The sequence below is a fragment of the Bombus huntii genome, chromosome 2 (assembly GCF_024542735.1).
Source record: "Bombus huntii isolate Logan2020A chromosome 2, iyBomHunt1.1, whole genome shotgun sequence".
NCBI lineage: Eukaryota > Metazoa > Arthropoda > Insecta > Hymenoptera > Apidae > Bombus > Bombus huntii.
Window position 1 is genome coordinate 398884 of NC_066239.1, and position 16413 is coordinate 415296.

General features: G+C 36.9%; 1 protein-coding gene across 1 annotated transcript in view; it reads left to right on the forward strand.

Moving 5' to 3' along the window:
- Nucleotides 1-16413, forward strand: part of LOC126873505 (lachesin-like) — a 102742-nt gene that overhangs the window by 36129 nt on the left and 50200 nt on the right. Inside the window, exon 3 of the mRNA XM_050634445.1 lies at nucleotides 15005-15111. Within this exon, the coding sequence (XP_050490402.1) occupies nucleotides 15005-15111 (107 nt within the window). The remainder of the gene's footprint in view (nucleotides 1-15004; nucleotides 15112-16413) is intronic.

A 16413-nucleotide genomic window follows, 5' to 3' on the forward strand; every position in this document is an offset into this window, starting at 1 on the left:
ATATGCACGTCGCTCCTTGAAAAATTGTGTTATTTTATACACATTATTTCTTTTCCTCTGTTCGAATGGAAAGAGCACTCTTTACGAATGACTCATGAAAATAGCTAGTACTCCTATTCTCGAATAAATGCAAGAAGCCAGTCCATTTTCCTGCAACTTCTCAAAACCGGGTCAGAACAAAGAATGTAAGCACATCGAGGGCCATTCAAGAATTTATGCCAATCTCAAATTAAAATAATACAAAAGCTTCCAGTTTCAGACTCAATACAAAAATCTTATTCCTTCCCGGTTCGGTGCTGAGGGAGTGTTTATTCCTCGCTTTTATTTCCACGTAATACAGCCACCATCAATTTACTTTGCTCCCTGCCACTCGGCAGACTGCTTGTCCCACGGCGATTGTTATTTCTACTTATAATACTTTTTGATCTTATTATCGCTGTTATAAGATAAATAGGTCAACCTTGTTCTCTTCAAGATCTCACGGCTTGATTCTGGGCTTATCTTTGCTCCGGAATCTTTCCACCCCTTTTGTCCTGCAATTTACCTAACGAGCGCTACCTTGCCCCGTCGAACGAAAATGTGTCGTGCCTCTTATTTTATTATCTCGCGACTTCTCAGTTCGGCTCTTTTACTTAAACTTTCCATTCTCTCCTTCCCTTTCCTTATCCATGCCCTTCTTGTTCTTTTCTATTAGTTGTTGTCGCTTAACATTTGTTTTCTTCCTCCCTGTGTACTTTTGACATGACGCAGAAAAGGGATTTAAAAGTCTCGAGCTTGGACAGCGTCGGGCTAATTATTGTAATTTCATGCCCTTGTGATACCCTCTGCAACCGGCAGCTTCTAATTAGTCTTGCACTCTGCTTGTCAACAGCAGCTTTTGAGCAAAAATTTTGTAAGACAGCGACGATAATTGTCATGGAAACTTCTTTGAGCTTATTTATCACAAAAAGAAAAATGATGTTTAATAAAAAGTAATTGGGCAAGGAATCATATTCCTGTGATTTTTTGTCGAATATTTCTTGTTGTCCCGTTGAACGATTCGGATAAAATATTTTGATTTATTTTTTGGATACTGCCAAAAAAAATTAGCATTATTGTAGGATCTTACTACAATTAGTTTATTTACAATAAATGGATTAAACAGATGTTGGTTAAACAGGAAACGATGGTTGTTTAACATGAACTAGTCACAATGACGTACCATAATTAAGACAACTAAATAGTTGATTTGCAACTCTCGTCACTACGGTTCTAACGTTTTCTCTCACGCAGACCACACTCTCTGGAAAACGCTAGCAACACTATCTCGACAACTCAATTCGCACTCTCTGACTTCTCAACTAATACTCTGTGGCTTCTCAACTAACACTAACTGTTGATTCGTCTTTGACTCTTAGCATCCCTTTGTCTTTTGTCTTAGCCCCACCACGCACGTATTCCGCAACCGCTAGTGGTTAGGGTCACGCAGGCTTTTTCTGCGAAACTATTCGATTGAAGGACCGGCGGTACATTATTGGGCCTGTCGGCACTTCGGCTTTCTCGCGACATTGTTTGTAGTTCGCTCGATATCTCTTAGGCCTTTCGCCCACGATACTATATTATTGACCAGTGAAACGGAAAAATGGATGACGACAAAGCAAAACGTACTTTAGATTCTAGATTAGCATGTCAGATGTAACAACGAGCAGTTACAATAATTACAAGCTACAACCAAATTGTATCCAACAGACTAGCAAAAAGTACGATTCTTTGTTCGGAATTCAACGCTCTTGAAACTTACAAAACCACGAAGCGTCTCTAGCAAACTTGTTAGTTACATGTATGTATGTAGAAGGACTTTAAAGTTTCTCACCTGGAAAACAAGTTATTTCCGAAAGAATAAATTAATAAAATTGCAAAATTTTACATCGTTTCTATTCGCTGAAAATGACATACCGATTAATACAACTAGTACAATCAATTTATTTAACAATAAATGAAAAATTTAAATAAATAGTGATACGTTAATTTTTACGAAGCATGTATGTATTTATGAAATTACATATTTTTTAGCTATAAATTAATTCCATATAAATAAGTTTGTTCACTTGTAATTAGACAAAAAAGTAAAATTACTGTATTATAATATATATCGTAAATGTTGTTATCTGTATTGTTGTAACTCGCAAATGAATTAAATGTTTATATTATTGTAAAATATATTACATTGATATCGATACTTCGTTGTATGTGCTTAAAAATTTATGCAGTTGAAAACTTTGTTCAAAGAAAATTTTTTAAAAGATACGTTGTTACAAACCGAATTTACCAATACACATCACGGGAAACGCAAAAATGTTTCGTTATGCATAGATGAAATATTCTATTTGCCAACCTAATAGCTTTACGAATCTCGCGTAAGCAAATTGTATAATCGATACTGGAAAACTGCTTATACATTTTCAATGAAGAAGTATGCATCAACACTTTATTGTGATTGAAACGCATAACAATTAAAATATCGTAAATATCGGGATGCTTCAGAAATTGTATTCTCATATCAACGTTGAGCTTGCATGATAAATAATATACATGTATCATCATTATTATTATTCGCGTGTATATAACTCTTTAGCATACAAATTCGGTTACGAGTCGTTTGTGGTACTTTACTTGTGGTACTTTGTCGTACTTTATGTGATATTATTAAGTTAAACATAATCAAACATAAATTTAACTGATTTTGCATGTCCGAGAAAACGTGATAATACGTTAACCGCAGATGACTAAACGGAAAAATCGATGTGTATTTTCAAACATATTACAAAGGTAATACTGATAGAAAGGCGAGTCTGCTGATCAGTATTGCAAGTGAGGAGGAATACACGGATAATAAGACAGAATTCTTAATGTACATGTTAACGTTCTTAAATAATCTAATGACTACGTATGTTAGGAAAACCGGAAGTTTTAAATGCACTGCTGGTTTTATTGAAGAGGTATCTAGCAAAAGAGAGGTTTGACGAAAAGGTAACGTCAATATCATAAATATTATTTACAACAGACAACAGAAAATTAATTATGCAATAAAAAAATGTATGTAGTGCTTTTTCTATGTGTGTAATGAATAATACTGTTTCTTAAATAGATTAAGAGTTAATTTATTTCGAATCAACTATAATTCTAGGCTGGTAAGGTTCGATTATATAAGTAGCTGACTGCGATAATTATCAATGGCACGAAACAGCTTTAAATCACCCGCAAACAGCAAGAACAGGCAATATTAACCTTTAATTGCGGAGTCTAGTTTCGAAAATCCCTTACGGGGTGCGCAGATAAAATCAAACAATGACGAGTACACGTCGAGAGCAGAGTAAATACTCCTGTTATAAATTTAAAGAAAAAATTAAAGCAAAACAAGGGAGGATCACATTTTTATTCGATAAAAAGCTAACAATTGATTGTTGAAAAAAGGTATTGTTATTAAAAACTTAAAAATTGTCAAACAATAATAAAGTAAAGTACACAAAGCAATTCGGGGAATAGCCGATGCATTGAGGAAAATAATTAACCGAATTTATAAAAAGCAATACATTATACGGGGCATAATGATATTACCATAGATATACATATACCAAAGAGCATAATCAAATAATCAAACTTCTTGTTTCGACCGTTCGCGGGGAGACGCGATCTCGAAGAAGTGCGCCAACGGGTGTCGTAAATTCCTGTTACGATTTGAATAATCGACGCCACGAACCGATCGATCCCTTATCTCGATTAAGACAATAAGGGTGGTTGAATGAGTATAACGCTGATATTAACAGGTTATAATATATATTTTCAACAATCCAATAACTTCAATATTTTATATAATTATGCGTATGTTGACTGCCATACTACGAGTGAGTACAACCTGAGATTCGTTTCGTGTTGGCAACTATGCTGATGTGACTTCTGTCGATTGAATGTCTTCGATTTTGGCGACTGTGATGACTGATTGTTACTTCTGAGCTTCGATTGTTACTGTTACTCGAACTGTTTGTAGAACAAGTCTAGAGATGCGGTGACTGTTCTGTAGTGTAGCTCAAGTCCTAAGAACAAGTCTAGAGATTAAGTGTAGTTCGTTCCCGTGTTATCACGGAGGACAGCTCGGTGTGGGTGTGCCTTTTGAACTAAGCATGCGAATTCGTTGTTCACACCTTTCATTAGGAAAATGAGAGTAACGATTCGCGATGCCCATTGGTTATAGCCAACGTTAATGAATGAAGATAGGAAGAGGAAACTTCCTACCAATGTGGCTCGTGGGTGACCTTGTTCATGGGAATAACCAGCTTTTCCCGTTAGGTAAATACCCGCTTTTCCTGTTAGATAACTACCTGCTTTCTCCGTGATTTTTAAGAGCGTATAATAAACCTAAGTGTTGAAGTGGTTACCACTTCTAAGAAAACTCTACATCTGGTCTTTTTTAGTTTTCTCAAGCACTGAAGCCATCGACAGCGTGTAGACAAAAGACTGCGACGAAGTCAGGCCATAAACAGTAGACAGGCGACGTTGGCTTCGGGGTTTTTCAGTTATTAGGTAACACAGCTAGCGTGCGGATCTGGACCAGCTCAAATTGTATTTTTACTTATTACACTTCTATTTAAATATATTTTCTACCTTACAATTTATCCACGTGTTTTCTCTGTTTACACACCGAATAACCTCAACAGGTTATGGGCCCAGGGCTGTAAATTGCAAGGTAGCAACGTGAAATGAATAAATTGTTAAAGTGTTGTGCTTAGTAAAATAAGGGATAGTGCTAAAATGGAATCAGCAAGTGCGAAGGTCGAGATGTTACGCGGCGAAGAAAATTGGCTCCAGTGGCGTTTTGTTATTCGTACACTTTTGGAGGAAGATGACGACCTGATCAACGTGTGTGAAGAGAATTTGTGTCATCCAGGTAACAGCGCGGAGAAAGAAATCGCTCGTGGAAGATTTTTGAAAGCAGATCGATTAGCGAGAAAATTAATCGTGACCTCAGTAGGAAAGAAACCGTTGGATCTTCTTTTATGTTGCACGACAGCACATGAAATGTGGAAAAAGCTGAATACAGTATATGACATGAAGTCGGATGAGAATTTAAATATGGTCCAGAAGCAGTTCTTCGATTTTAAATGGGAAGAATCTGAAAATGTCTCTTACAACCTATCAAAGTTGGAACTCATAGCGGCGAAGATGAAAGTCCTTGGGAGTGAAATTGGCGAGAAAATGCTGATAACACGCATTTTATCGGTGTTACCAAACAAATTCGATCATTTTCACAGTGCGTGGGATTCCGTGGAAGAAGAAAAGAAGACCTTAGACAGGCTTAGTACCAGGCTGATGACGGAAGAAATTAGATGGAAGAAAGACGACCAGGAAACATCGGTGGCACTGGTAACAAAAGGTAATAATTATAAAAGGGAACAGCAGAAGCAGTCAAGTAAACGTGAATACGAGAAACAAGGACCAAGTTGCTTTAACTGTGGAAAAGTTGGTCATCTAAAGAAGGATTGCTTTAGATGCTTTATATGCAAAAGGAAAGGCCACACCAGCAAAAACTGTTTTAAAAATAACAAAAGAAGCAACAATAGAGACAACCAGGAACCTAGAAACCAAAATCGGGATCACAGCGGAATTGGTCTATTAGGAAGTACCTCAGCGATACAAACGGCAAACGCTGATGTTTGGATAATCGACTCAGGAGCTACGGATCACATGACAGGACGACGGGAATGGTTCAGCGTTTTCGAAGAATTCGATAACACGGTGAAGATAGAGATCGGCGATGGTCCGTTCATGGATGCGTGCGGCAAAGGAAAAATCAGAGTAGAGACTTTTGTGGACGGCAAATGGGTAACATGTACAATGAACGATGTTCTATACGTACCAGGTATGAAAAGAAATCTGTTTTCGATTAGATCTGTCGCAAGAAGGGGCATAGATTTTTGTATTTCAAAGGAAGGGACCAATTGCATATTTTTACAAAATCAGAAAATAATAGCAAGAGGTTCTGTTATCGGAAATTTGTATAAAGTAGATATGCGAGTTATCATACCGTCAGTTTGTAATTTTAGCAATAGAGCGGAGTCAAACGCGGACACATTGCAGTTATGGCACGAACGGCTATGTCATCAGAACATCAGACATGTTAAAGAATTCTTAAAGAATTCAAATATGAAAGTTGTAGAGGATAATAACTTTTTCTGTGAAGGTTGCGCGTACGGGAAACAGCATAGATCGAGTTTTCACGAGAAAATCAATCGGGCGACTAAACCTCGCGAAATTATTTATACGGATGTATGTGGACCTATGGAAGTCGAGTCATTAGGCAAGAAACTGTATTTTCTGACATTTAAAGATGATTTTTCAAAATTCACAAAGATTTACTTCTTACGACGTAAGTCAGAAGTAATTGAAAAACTAAAAACCTTTCGCCTAGAAGTTGAAAATCAATTTAAGGATAAAATTAAAGAAATTCATAGTGATGGAGGGAAAGAATTCCAAAATAAAGAAGTCAAAGAATTTTTAAGAAGTCAGGGAATTAGGCACACGATTAACGTCCCATACACTCCTGAACAGAATGGTGTCGCAGAAAGGGAAAATAGAACAATAGTAGAGGCAGGTCGGTCGATGTTATATTCGAAACCAAATCTACCGCTGTTCTTATGGGCCGAAGCCATGAACACAGCAGTACATGTCATAAATAAGACGGGGCCGACAAGACAAGATAAGAAAACACCATATGAACTGTGGTACGGGAAACCGCCGAATTTAGAAAAGTTTAGGGTTTTCGGTACTGAGTGCTTTGCTCACATACCTGCGGAGAAAAGGACAAAACTTGACAAAAAGGCTAACAAAGGATATTTGGTAGGCTATTTAGATGACGGACGAGGGTATAGAGTGTACGTGCCAACAGTAAAAAATGTAATATTAAGCCGTGACGTAATATTTAAGCCTGAACTAGAAAATGCGAAATTCGTAAAATTAAGTTTACCGAAAATTGTCGAGCGCGAAGATGTGAGTGCGCAGAGCGATAGAGCATGTACGTATGAAAGTGCAGAGAGTGAACATGAAAAACAACCTCATGGAACTAGCGACAATATGAGACAATTGAGAGATAGAGATAAGATCAAACGAACCGATTTTTATGGTAACCCAGTAACGTACGTGGCGGAAAAATTACCGGTGGATTTTAACGAAGCGATGAGATCCGAAAAGAAAGAGTTATGGGAAACAGCTATGAATGATGAAATGAAATCGCACCATGAAAATAAGACGTGGATACTTGTAGAAAAACCTAAAGATCAGAAGGTACTTAGCAATAGGTGGGTTTTAACGATAAAGCTAAATCCGGACAACTCGGAACGATACAAAGCGCGACTTGTAATAAGAGGGTGTTCACAGAAAGAAGGCATAGATTATAATGAAACATATAGTCCCGTTGCTCGGTTTGACACAATTAGATTAATGCTCAGTATTGCAGCCAAAAATAATTTACACCTCGGACAGTTCGACATTAAAACCGCATTCTTATATGGAAGTCTGAAAGAAGATATTTATATGAAACAACCTAAAGGTTATGATGATGGTACAAATCGGGTTTGTAAATTGCTAAAAAGCCTATATGGCTTAAAGCAGTCTCCAAGATGTTGGACGGAACGTTTCACAAAATTTATCTCGAACTTAAAATTTTATCAGAGTAACGCAGATCCTTGTTTTTATATTTATACAGAAGACGACAAATTAATGTTGATGACCATATACATAGACGATGGACTGGTAGCAGCTTCAGACGAATCTTTAATTGATAAATTCTTCGATGATTTAAATAAAGAATTCAAAATTACGAGTTCGAAAGAAGTAAAGAGTTTTCTTGGACTTGAAACTAATAGATTAGAAGATGGTTCAATATTCATTCATCAGAGTAGGTATATCGAAAACATATTGGAAAAATTTAATATGAATGAGGCAAACAGTGTTTCTACACCTATCGAGACTAATTGGAACGAAAGTAACATAGGCGATAATGATTGTAACGCACCATACAGAGAAGCCGTAGGGAACTTAATGTTTTTACAAACCGTAAGTAGGCCAGATATTAGTTTTGCAATAAATATAGCGGCGAGACACTTAGAGAATCCAAACCAGTATCAATGGAAATTAGTCAAACGAATTTTGCGCTACATAAAAGGGACCGCAGACATGGGACTCTTATATACAAAAGCAGGCAGTCTCGAAACCTTTAGCGACGCTGACTATGCAGGCGACAAAGAAACAAAAAAGTCGACATCAGGCGTTGTATGTAAGTATGCGAATGCGGCCATCACATGGCAATGTAAGCGACAACAATGTATAGCTCTATCTACGACCGAAGCTGAATATGTCAGTGCAGCCTCAGGAGCGAAAGAAATTATGTGGTTAAAGAAAATATTTCTTGAATGTAAATTAGAGATCCTTAAGTATATGCTATGTGTAGACAATACTAGTACCGTGAAATTAATTAAGAATCCAGAATTCCATCAAAGAAGTAAGCATATTGACGTAAGATATCATTTCTTGCGAGATTTATACAATAGAGGCGAAATTGATATAACGTATGTAACAAGCGAAGAGCAGTTGGCAGATATATGTACAAAGGCGTTGCCAAAACCGAGATTTGAATATTTAAGGAAAAAGTTAGGTTTGAAAAGTAAAAAAGATATTAAGAGGTAATTGTTTGTAAACATGTAGAGTTTTTAGGGAGGGTGTCGAAGTGATTATTACTTCTCAAAAAAAAAGAGGAAAAACTCTACATGATCTGTTTAGTCTTCTAGTTTTTTTTTTTGTGTGTAATAAATTAATTTGTATGGAAAAGAGAAAGGCGGTTGGCAAATGTACTTGAGAAGGCATTGACAAATTAATTTTCAGATATTTACGACAAGAGTCAGAAAATATTAAGAGATAATTTGTAAATTTGAGATAATTGTTTGTAGGGATGTAGAGTTTTAGGGAGGGTGTTGAAGTGGTTACCACTTCTAAGAAAACTCTACATCTGGTCTTTTTTAGTTTTCTCAAGCACTGAAGCCATCGACAGCGTGTAGACAAAAGACTGCGACGAAGTCAGGCCATAAACAGTAGACAGGCGACGTTGGCTTCGGGGTTTTTCAGTTATTAGGTAACACAGCTAGCGTGCGGATCTGGACCAGCTCAAATTGTATTTTTACTTATTACACTTCTATTTAAATATATTTTCTACCTTACAATTTATCCACGTGTTTTCTCTGTTTACACACCGAATAACCTCAACACTAAGGATTGTGCTAAGGATCAGCCATAAACCAAAAATAATTGCAGGATTAAAGATACCGTTAAAAAGATTCTGTTTGTGGTGGTTCCTTAGGCTTATTAAGGGGGGGGGGGTAAGGTTTTAGAATTTTTTTTTGCATTTTTTTAATTGCACGCATAACATCTTAAGAATATTGTGTCAAAATTTCAAGTTGATTGGAGCAAAATTGACGAAGTTACGAGTATTTTTATACATTTTTATTTTTTATTTATTTATTAAAATTACAATCAATTCTCGCGTTGAGAATTTTCAGTAATTTTTCTGGCGTGGCGCAGTGACATGGCTGATTATTTATAATAAGTTAATACTTATTATGGATAAGTATAATTTATAAGTAAGTTTTATAAATAAGTAAATCTTACTTAATTTAGATAACTAATTGAATCTGGCGTTTAGGTCTAGCGGGTAGTGCCTCCTCAGCCTGCGAATCTGGTCCGTCGTATCAAGTAGTCCAGTGATTAGGGGGTTTCGGTGTTTGTTGATTCTTTTGCTATATCTGTCGCTGTATTTTGCTATTTCCGCTTTGACTGTGGGTATCTTGAGCTCGCAGTGTATTGTTTCATTGGTTACATACCAAGGTGCATCAATTAGGGATCTTAGCGTTTTCGATTGGAAGTGTTGAAGTATTTCAATGTTGGAGTTACTTGCTGTCCCCCATAGTTGGATTCCGTAGGTCCAGACAGGTTTTATTACGGTCTTGTAGAGGCTAATTTTGTTCTGTGTGCTTAGGTTGGAGCGTCGGCCAGTCAGTCAATAGAATTTCTTGAGTTTGTTCTTGAGTTGCTTTTTTTGTCTGTGATGTGATTCTTCCAAGTTAGCCTCCTGTCCAGGGTCATGCCCAGGTATTTGACTGAGTCCTTGCTAGGAATTATTGTGTTGTTAATGGTGACCTGGGGGCAGGTTTGTTTTCGGAGCGTGAAGGTTACATGTGTGGATTTTTTTTTCGTTGATTTTGAAGCCCCATTCATGAAACCACTTTTCCATGGAGTCGAGACATCGCTGGAGAGTGGATGAGGCAATTACCGGGTCTGCGTGAGTAGCTAATAGCGCTGTGTCGTCAGCAAATGTTGCTATTGTTATCTCGTTTGATATAGGTAAGTCGGCAGTGTAGATGGAGTATAGTAGGGGTCCGAGGACACTACCTTGGTGTATGCCGGATTCTATTGGGAATGTTGCGGAAGTGGCGTCTAGGCATTTAACAATGAATTGTCTATTGGTTAAGTAGGATTTTAGGATGAAGTGGTAGGGGTGAGGTAGGATCTTTTTAAGTTTGTATAGTAGCCCTTCATGCCATACTTTGTCGAATGCCTGTTGAATGTCTAGGAATACCGCTGAGCAATATTTTTTCTTTTCAAGGGTTTGGCTGATCATGTGGGTTATGCGATGGATTTGCTCTACTGTTGAATGTTATTTTCGAAGGCCGAATTGGTGATCTGGGAGTGTTTTCAAGTTCTCTAGGATTGGAAGGAGTCGGTTCGTGAGCATCTTCTCGAATAGTTTGGACAGGGTAGGTAAAAGACTGATTGGGCGATAAGAGCTGGTTTCGTATATCGGTTTACCGGGTTTAGGGATGAGGGTAATCAATGAGATTTTCCAGGCCTTAGTATAGTGTTCCAGACGAAGGATAGCATTAAAAATCGATGTGATGAGTGCTATTCCTTTTGTGGGAAGTTCCTTGATTGCTTTATTGCCTATTAGGTCGTGTCCTGCTGCTTTCTTGGGGTTTAGGCGACTGATTGTTTCTATAGTCTCTGCAGAGGAGAAGGGTTCGATAGGAGGGGACATTTGGAAGGGGGTGTGCAGGTATTCAGTAACGTCCACGGCGGCTTTGGGGGAATGGGGTTTGAATACTTTTGACAAGTGTTTAGCAAACAGGTCGGCTTTTTCTATAGGGCTTCGCGCCCATCCACCTTGCGGACGGCGGATAGGTGGGATTATTTGTGGGGGGCGTGTGAGTTTCCTGGAGGCCTTCCATAGTGAGTAGTTGGAGTCGGCTGTGGGGGATAAGCTGGCGAGGTATTTATGGAAACAGTCGTTTTTATAGTTTTTTAAGGTTCTGGATAGCTTTCTAGTTGCGTTGTTTAGTTTGCGTTTGTCATCCGGTGTTCTATGGGTCTGCCATACTCTTCTTAGTCTACGTTTTTCTGCTATTTTTTTTAGTATGTATTGGGGATATTCTTGTTTGCTGTTAGATGGCTTTGTCGGTGTGGAGAGGCGGATTGCGTTTATTATGCTCGTGTTTAAGTATTCCGTGGCTGCTTCGATTTCTTCCTTTGTTTTTAGTGGGGTGAAGGCTGAGGTTGAGTGTGTAAAGACTTCTCTGAAGAGCTGCCAGTTGGTGTGTTGGTTGTGAATGGAGCCATTAGGTGTATTCTCGATGATTGTTGAACTGACTGTTGCTATCACGGTCAGACAATGAAGGACATCGTACGGATCATCTCACACGACGTAACACTTCTGTTTTTTATACTTCCTTCTTTATAAATTACATAATAGTTCTACTGGAAGTATAAAGCGGATATACCACAAAACATCATTTATATTATTTTACTTTTTACTAAAATTTTGAGTTTTTATAGTAAATGGTAATTTTTTATTTTGCACGACGAATGTACACATCACTCGCGCCGAAATAAAATTTCGGATTGACGTGTATATACGTCGGACACAGTTAATTGCTTAATCCCCTCGTCAGTTGTGACAGCGATGCTGAGGGGACAACAGGAGTTCCTTGTAATCCGCTCCTATTGCGAAGGAGTAATGCTCTTAAAGGAGTGGGCAGAACGGGAGAACATCCCACCCTAGTAGGGTTCCGCGCTGAAGGGCGGCCCTACGCCGCCCTAGGTGGTCATAGGGGTCGACACGCCGAGGAGTTTCTGGGATCTACTCAGAATTGTATGACGGTCCAGAGAATAGCGTTGAGAGGGAAGGTCCCTACCAATGCCCGAACTAACCTCCCCCAAAGTGGGAGAAGACGCAGGAGTGCTTTGGCAGTATTTCGAAAGAGGTCCCGGGGCATCCCTGTTGAGCGTCAGGCGGACCACCGTGGGGTTTTAATCGGTAAAGTCCGACACTACCCCGCCGCTTCCCAGGAGCGTTAACTGCCTAATATGTGTTAATAAAAATATTGTACTATAATATCTTTTATTTTATTCTTTGTTTCATATATTTTCATATCTTTCTCGCTTAATAAATAAATTTTATAATTGTTTTTTCATGTTAATAAGAATTGACGATAGTTTAATATAATCAGAAAAAGTTTTGTGAAAAGAAAAGTAACAAAAGAATTTTTTCATGATCGATAATGGTTATCGGTAACTAAAATAAAATTCGAGTCATGATGGTCATTGGTAATCAATATTAAATTTCCGACATCGATAATGGTTAGCGGTAGCCATAAAAGATTAATCATTATAAATGATTATTCGTAATCAGAACAGTTAGATATTAATATCATTTAATCATTCAATTTTCTGAGAAATTTCTTTGAGATTTATTTATAACACTTTCAGTTAAATAAAAATTAATTTTTACTCAATGACTTTTTTCCAAAAAATGTTTTTTAAAATAGCTATTACTTCATCTTGTGAAGGAAGAAATCTATACCAATTTATTAAAGATTGCCCGAAGAATTCTGGACATTATAAATATACATGATTTCACAAAGCAAGGGTTGATACTATCATTATCTGGATCTGTGTTTACATTTAAGTTATTAAATGTTGCTAATATCTATGCTGAACCTTGCGATGTTAAGAACACAGTTGTGGTTACAGTTCTATCGTGTGAGCAATCCGTATCATCTTAATATACAGGTTCAAAAAATTGAACATAGTACGTAGAATACGAAGATTTCAAATATATTAACACTGATTAGTACATCCTATAATATAGCGTTACTTTATAAAAATTCGTCGAATTTTTTTCGAAATAAATTCCATAATTTTCATACTGTTTTCCGTGGAGCAACGCGCGCGAAGGACATGAGATAAAATGCGCATAACTTCGAAATTCATCAATGAAGAACTCGTAGGAAGGGCTAGTTAGGATTAACCGAGTACCCTTTAATATCGTACGAAATGTAAGGCATTTAATATTATAGGCGTCGTACAACCATGGCTCGTTTATTTTGTATCAAATTATCCTGTAACGCGCTGCGTCACTAAAATTAAACATGAAGTTTGATGTATGACCGCATCAACTACTAAAGCATCTACTCTGCGATTGCAAAATCTGCGTCTTTTAGTGCCCAACGAGGGATGAATAGTTTTCCTTCTTATGGATAAACATACACAACGATATTAAATATAATCTATTCTTATAATATAAATATTTCCATTGATAAGTGTTGTGAAGACTATACGGAAATTTCACCGAAATACACGAGAATACAACACGGATTCATGGTTGATCTAGTGACCGTTTATTTTTATTGGACAATTTGCACGTATGTATATGTTGACAATAAATTAACTCGAATAATCTATAAAAGTATTACATAAATGTGCTTAAGACTCGTCGCCACTACCAAGCGTCCAGAAGCAAAAGTCTAAAAATCATCATCTGAGCAACCATGAAACATTTGGCTGTGAGTTATAAATAAAATATAATAACCTTCTCAAAAATATCATGTAACGTGTCATGTCAGAATTTAATCTAATCCAACAGCTCTCTTTACAACGACCATTTCGAATGCTTATCCGTTACAAAATTCATTTTTGTTTTGTAATTGTGATTTTTATAGGTATTACACATGTTAAAAAGAACTTGTATACTTAATTCGGTGAATTTTAGAAAGGATATGATAATAGAAGCCCGCATGCGTATATACGTACACAATGCAGGGAAATAGATGAAAATAGAGGAAAGAGGGGAAAGATAGCAACATCATTTCTACGAGTAAAATATTCGAAAAGCGTATCACTTGTGCGCATCAATCTATCAAATAATAAATCGTAAATAACGGTGGCTCGTTAAGTACCAAAATAATGTAACAACGTTATTACATATGAAATGCACTAAGCAAATTTGAATGTTATTCCGTTTCCGAAATCGCGCACCGTTCTATCGTGTCTGTTCCACCTATTACCAAAATTAGAAAGAAGGTCATGATGAAAGCCGTCCTATTCTCATCTTCAGGTATTTTATTAAGTCTGGAAATAGAAATTGATTCTATGTTTTTAATTTCATACGCTGTTTTGTGAGATCAGATTCAAATATCAGTCGTTTAACGTTCCTATAGATTGTTGTATAATAAACATCGTTTCGAAATGACAAACGTCACAAATGTAGCTTGTTTTAAAATGCAATATTTTGAATTAAAGTATTCGAACTACTAAAATCGATATGTTTTCCTTTCCGCGATTGGAAATATTTTAATTTTTAGAAAGGAAGATATGTTTTCTCATAGGAGCAGGAGTGTCAAAGTAAAAGCACAAACTCACCTACATCTGCTAATTAATTAGAACCACGGAATTTTCCAACCTTCCGCGACTATGAAATCTTCCGTTTACTAGACAAAACTTATCTCCTTTCTTGCTCTCTACTCTATAACTGCTCTACAATTCTTTACCAAGTGTATCTAACTTAGTAAATGAACGTCATGTCTTTAAATTGCAGGGAGCAAGATATGCAAATCTAAAAAGTTTTTCACGTGCATCGTACCTGTTTCAGGCGGTGCTTTTCCACCTGAATTCGCTGATACTATCCAAAATGTAACGGTATCGCTGGGAAGGGACGCAACTTTTACGTGTCTGGTCAATCATTTAGGGGGCTACAGGGTAAGTTACCCCTAATGAAAATTCATTCGATGAAGGTGGGACACGCGTACACCGGCCAGATTTTTTATTCGTTTAACTTTTTCCCCTCGTCGACGCTATTGTTTCATCCATTGTAAAAAGCCAAGAATTTACTAAAGATTCATTACGAGTCGCAATTATGGAATTGCATTTTATTCAAATCTTTCTATGTCTCATTGACAGACAAAGAATCGTAGTAGCTTTTTGCAGTGAATTGGAAGTGAACTCGTTTTATACAATTTTCTTTCCAAATTTTTCCAAACGAAAACATTTTATAACTTTGTTTTAAGGAATTTTTTCATACAATCATAGAAAATAATAAAATATGTAGAAATGTCTTCTATCCTGTATCTCGGCGAAGATAATGAAAATGTAGTCAATAGTACACATCCGAAATAAATAACTTATTAAATATGTGACTAGTCGGTATAACATGTACTTGAGAATGTTCTTAGCGCATTTTGTGCTTAAAAATCTATGTACTCCAGACTGAATACATACGTACCAAAAGAAAAATCGATCACAAGTATCCAAGTAAAGTATCTTCGCCAACAAAACCAATTCCTCAAACAACGTATACATATACCACTAAACCGACAAGCGCTCTTCATTCGATATTCTTCTTACTGTCACATCCTTATATTTGAACACAAAAATGAAACCATTTTCCCTGTCGTATTTGATTTCATATCTGTCACCGCGAAGACAATTTAGTTACGCATCGTCGGATGTACTAATACAAATCTGATGTACTGTTTGCTATTATTGAAACTGTTATTGCCAAATTTTTACAACGGCAGCCTTGCCATCTTCTGTGCTGTCAACGTTTAAGCTAGCAATTTTCAAACAGGATAGAAACGACCAGGCAAATAAATTAATGTTTGTTCGGTTAAAACGGAGAACAACTTTTATCCTGTAAACTATAAATATTTGGTTATACACGTATGAAAAATTGTACTGTTTATCATACCGTAAATGAAGGCCGTCCGTATAACGTGTGTTTCAACTTCAACGAATTAGACAAATGAGAAGATGGATAATAGCAAAAAGACGACGTCAAAAATTCAAAGGGTAGCTGTTCACAGAAGGTGAGCAAGAGGTGTTGTATAACAGCAAGCCTGCTCCCTCCCATTAAGAACACTTTGGCACAGTTATAAAGAAATAAATAATCTAGTTGCGATCGTCTAATGACATTATGCGATAGTAAAGTGGTAACAAGCAAATTTGCCGCAGCTAATTTTTTATTTACAACTTAATGCCGAGTCACGGTAAGTTCAACAATGC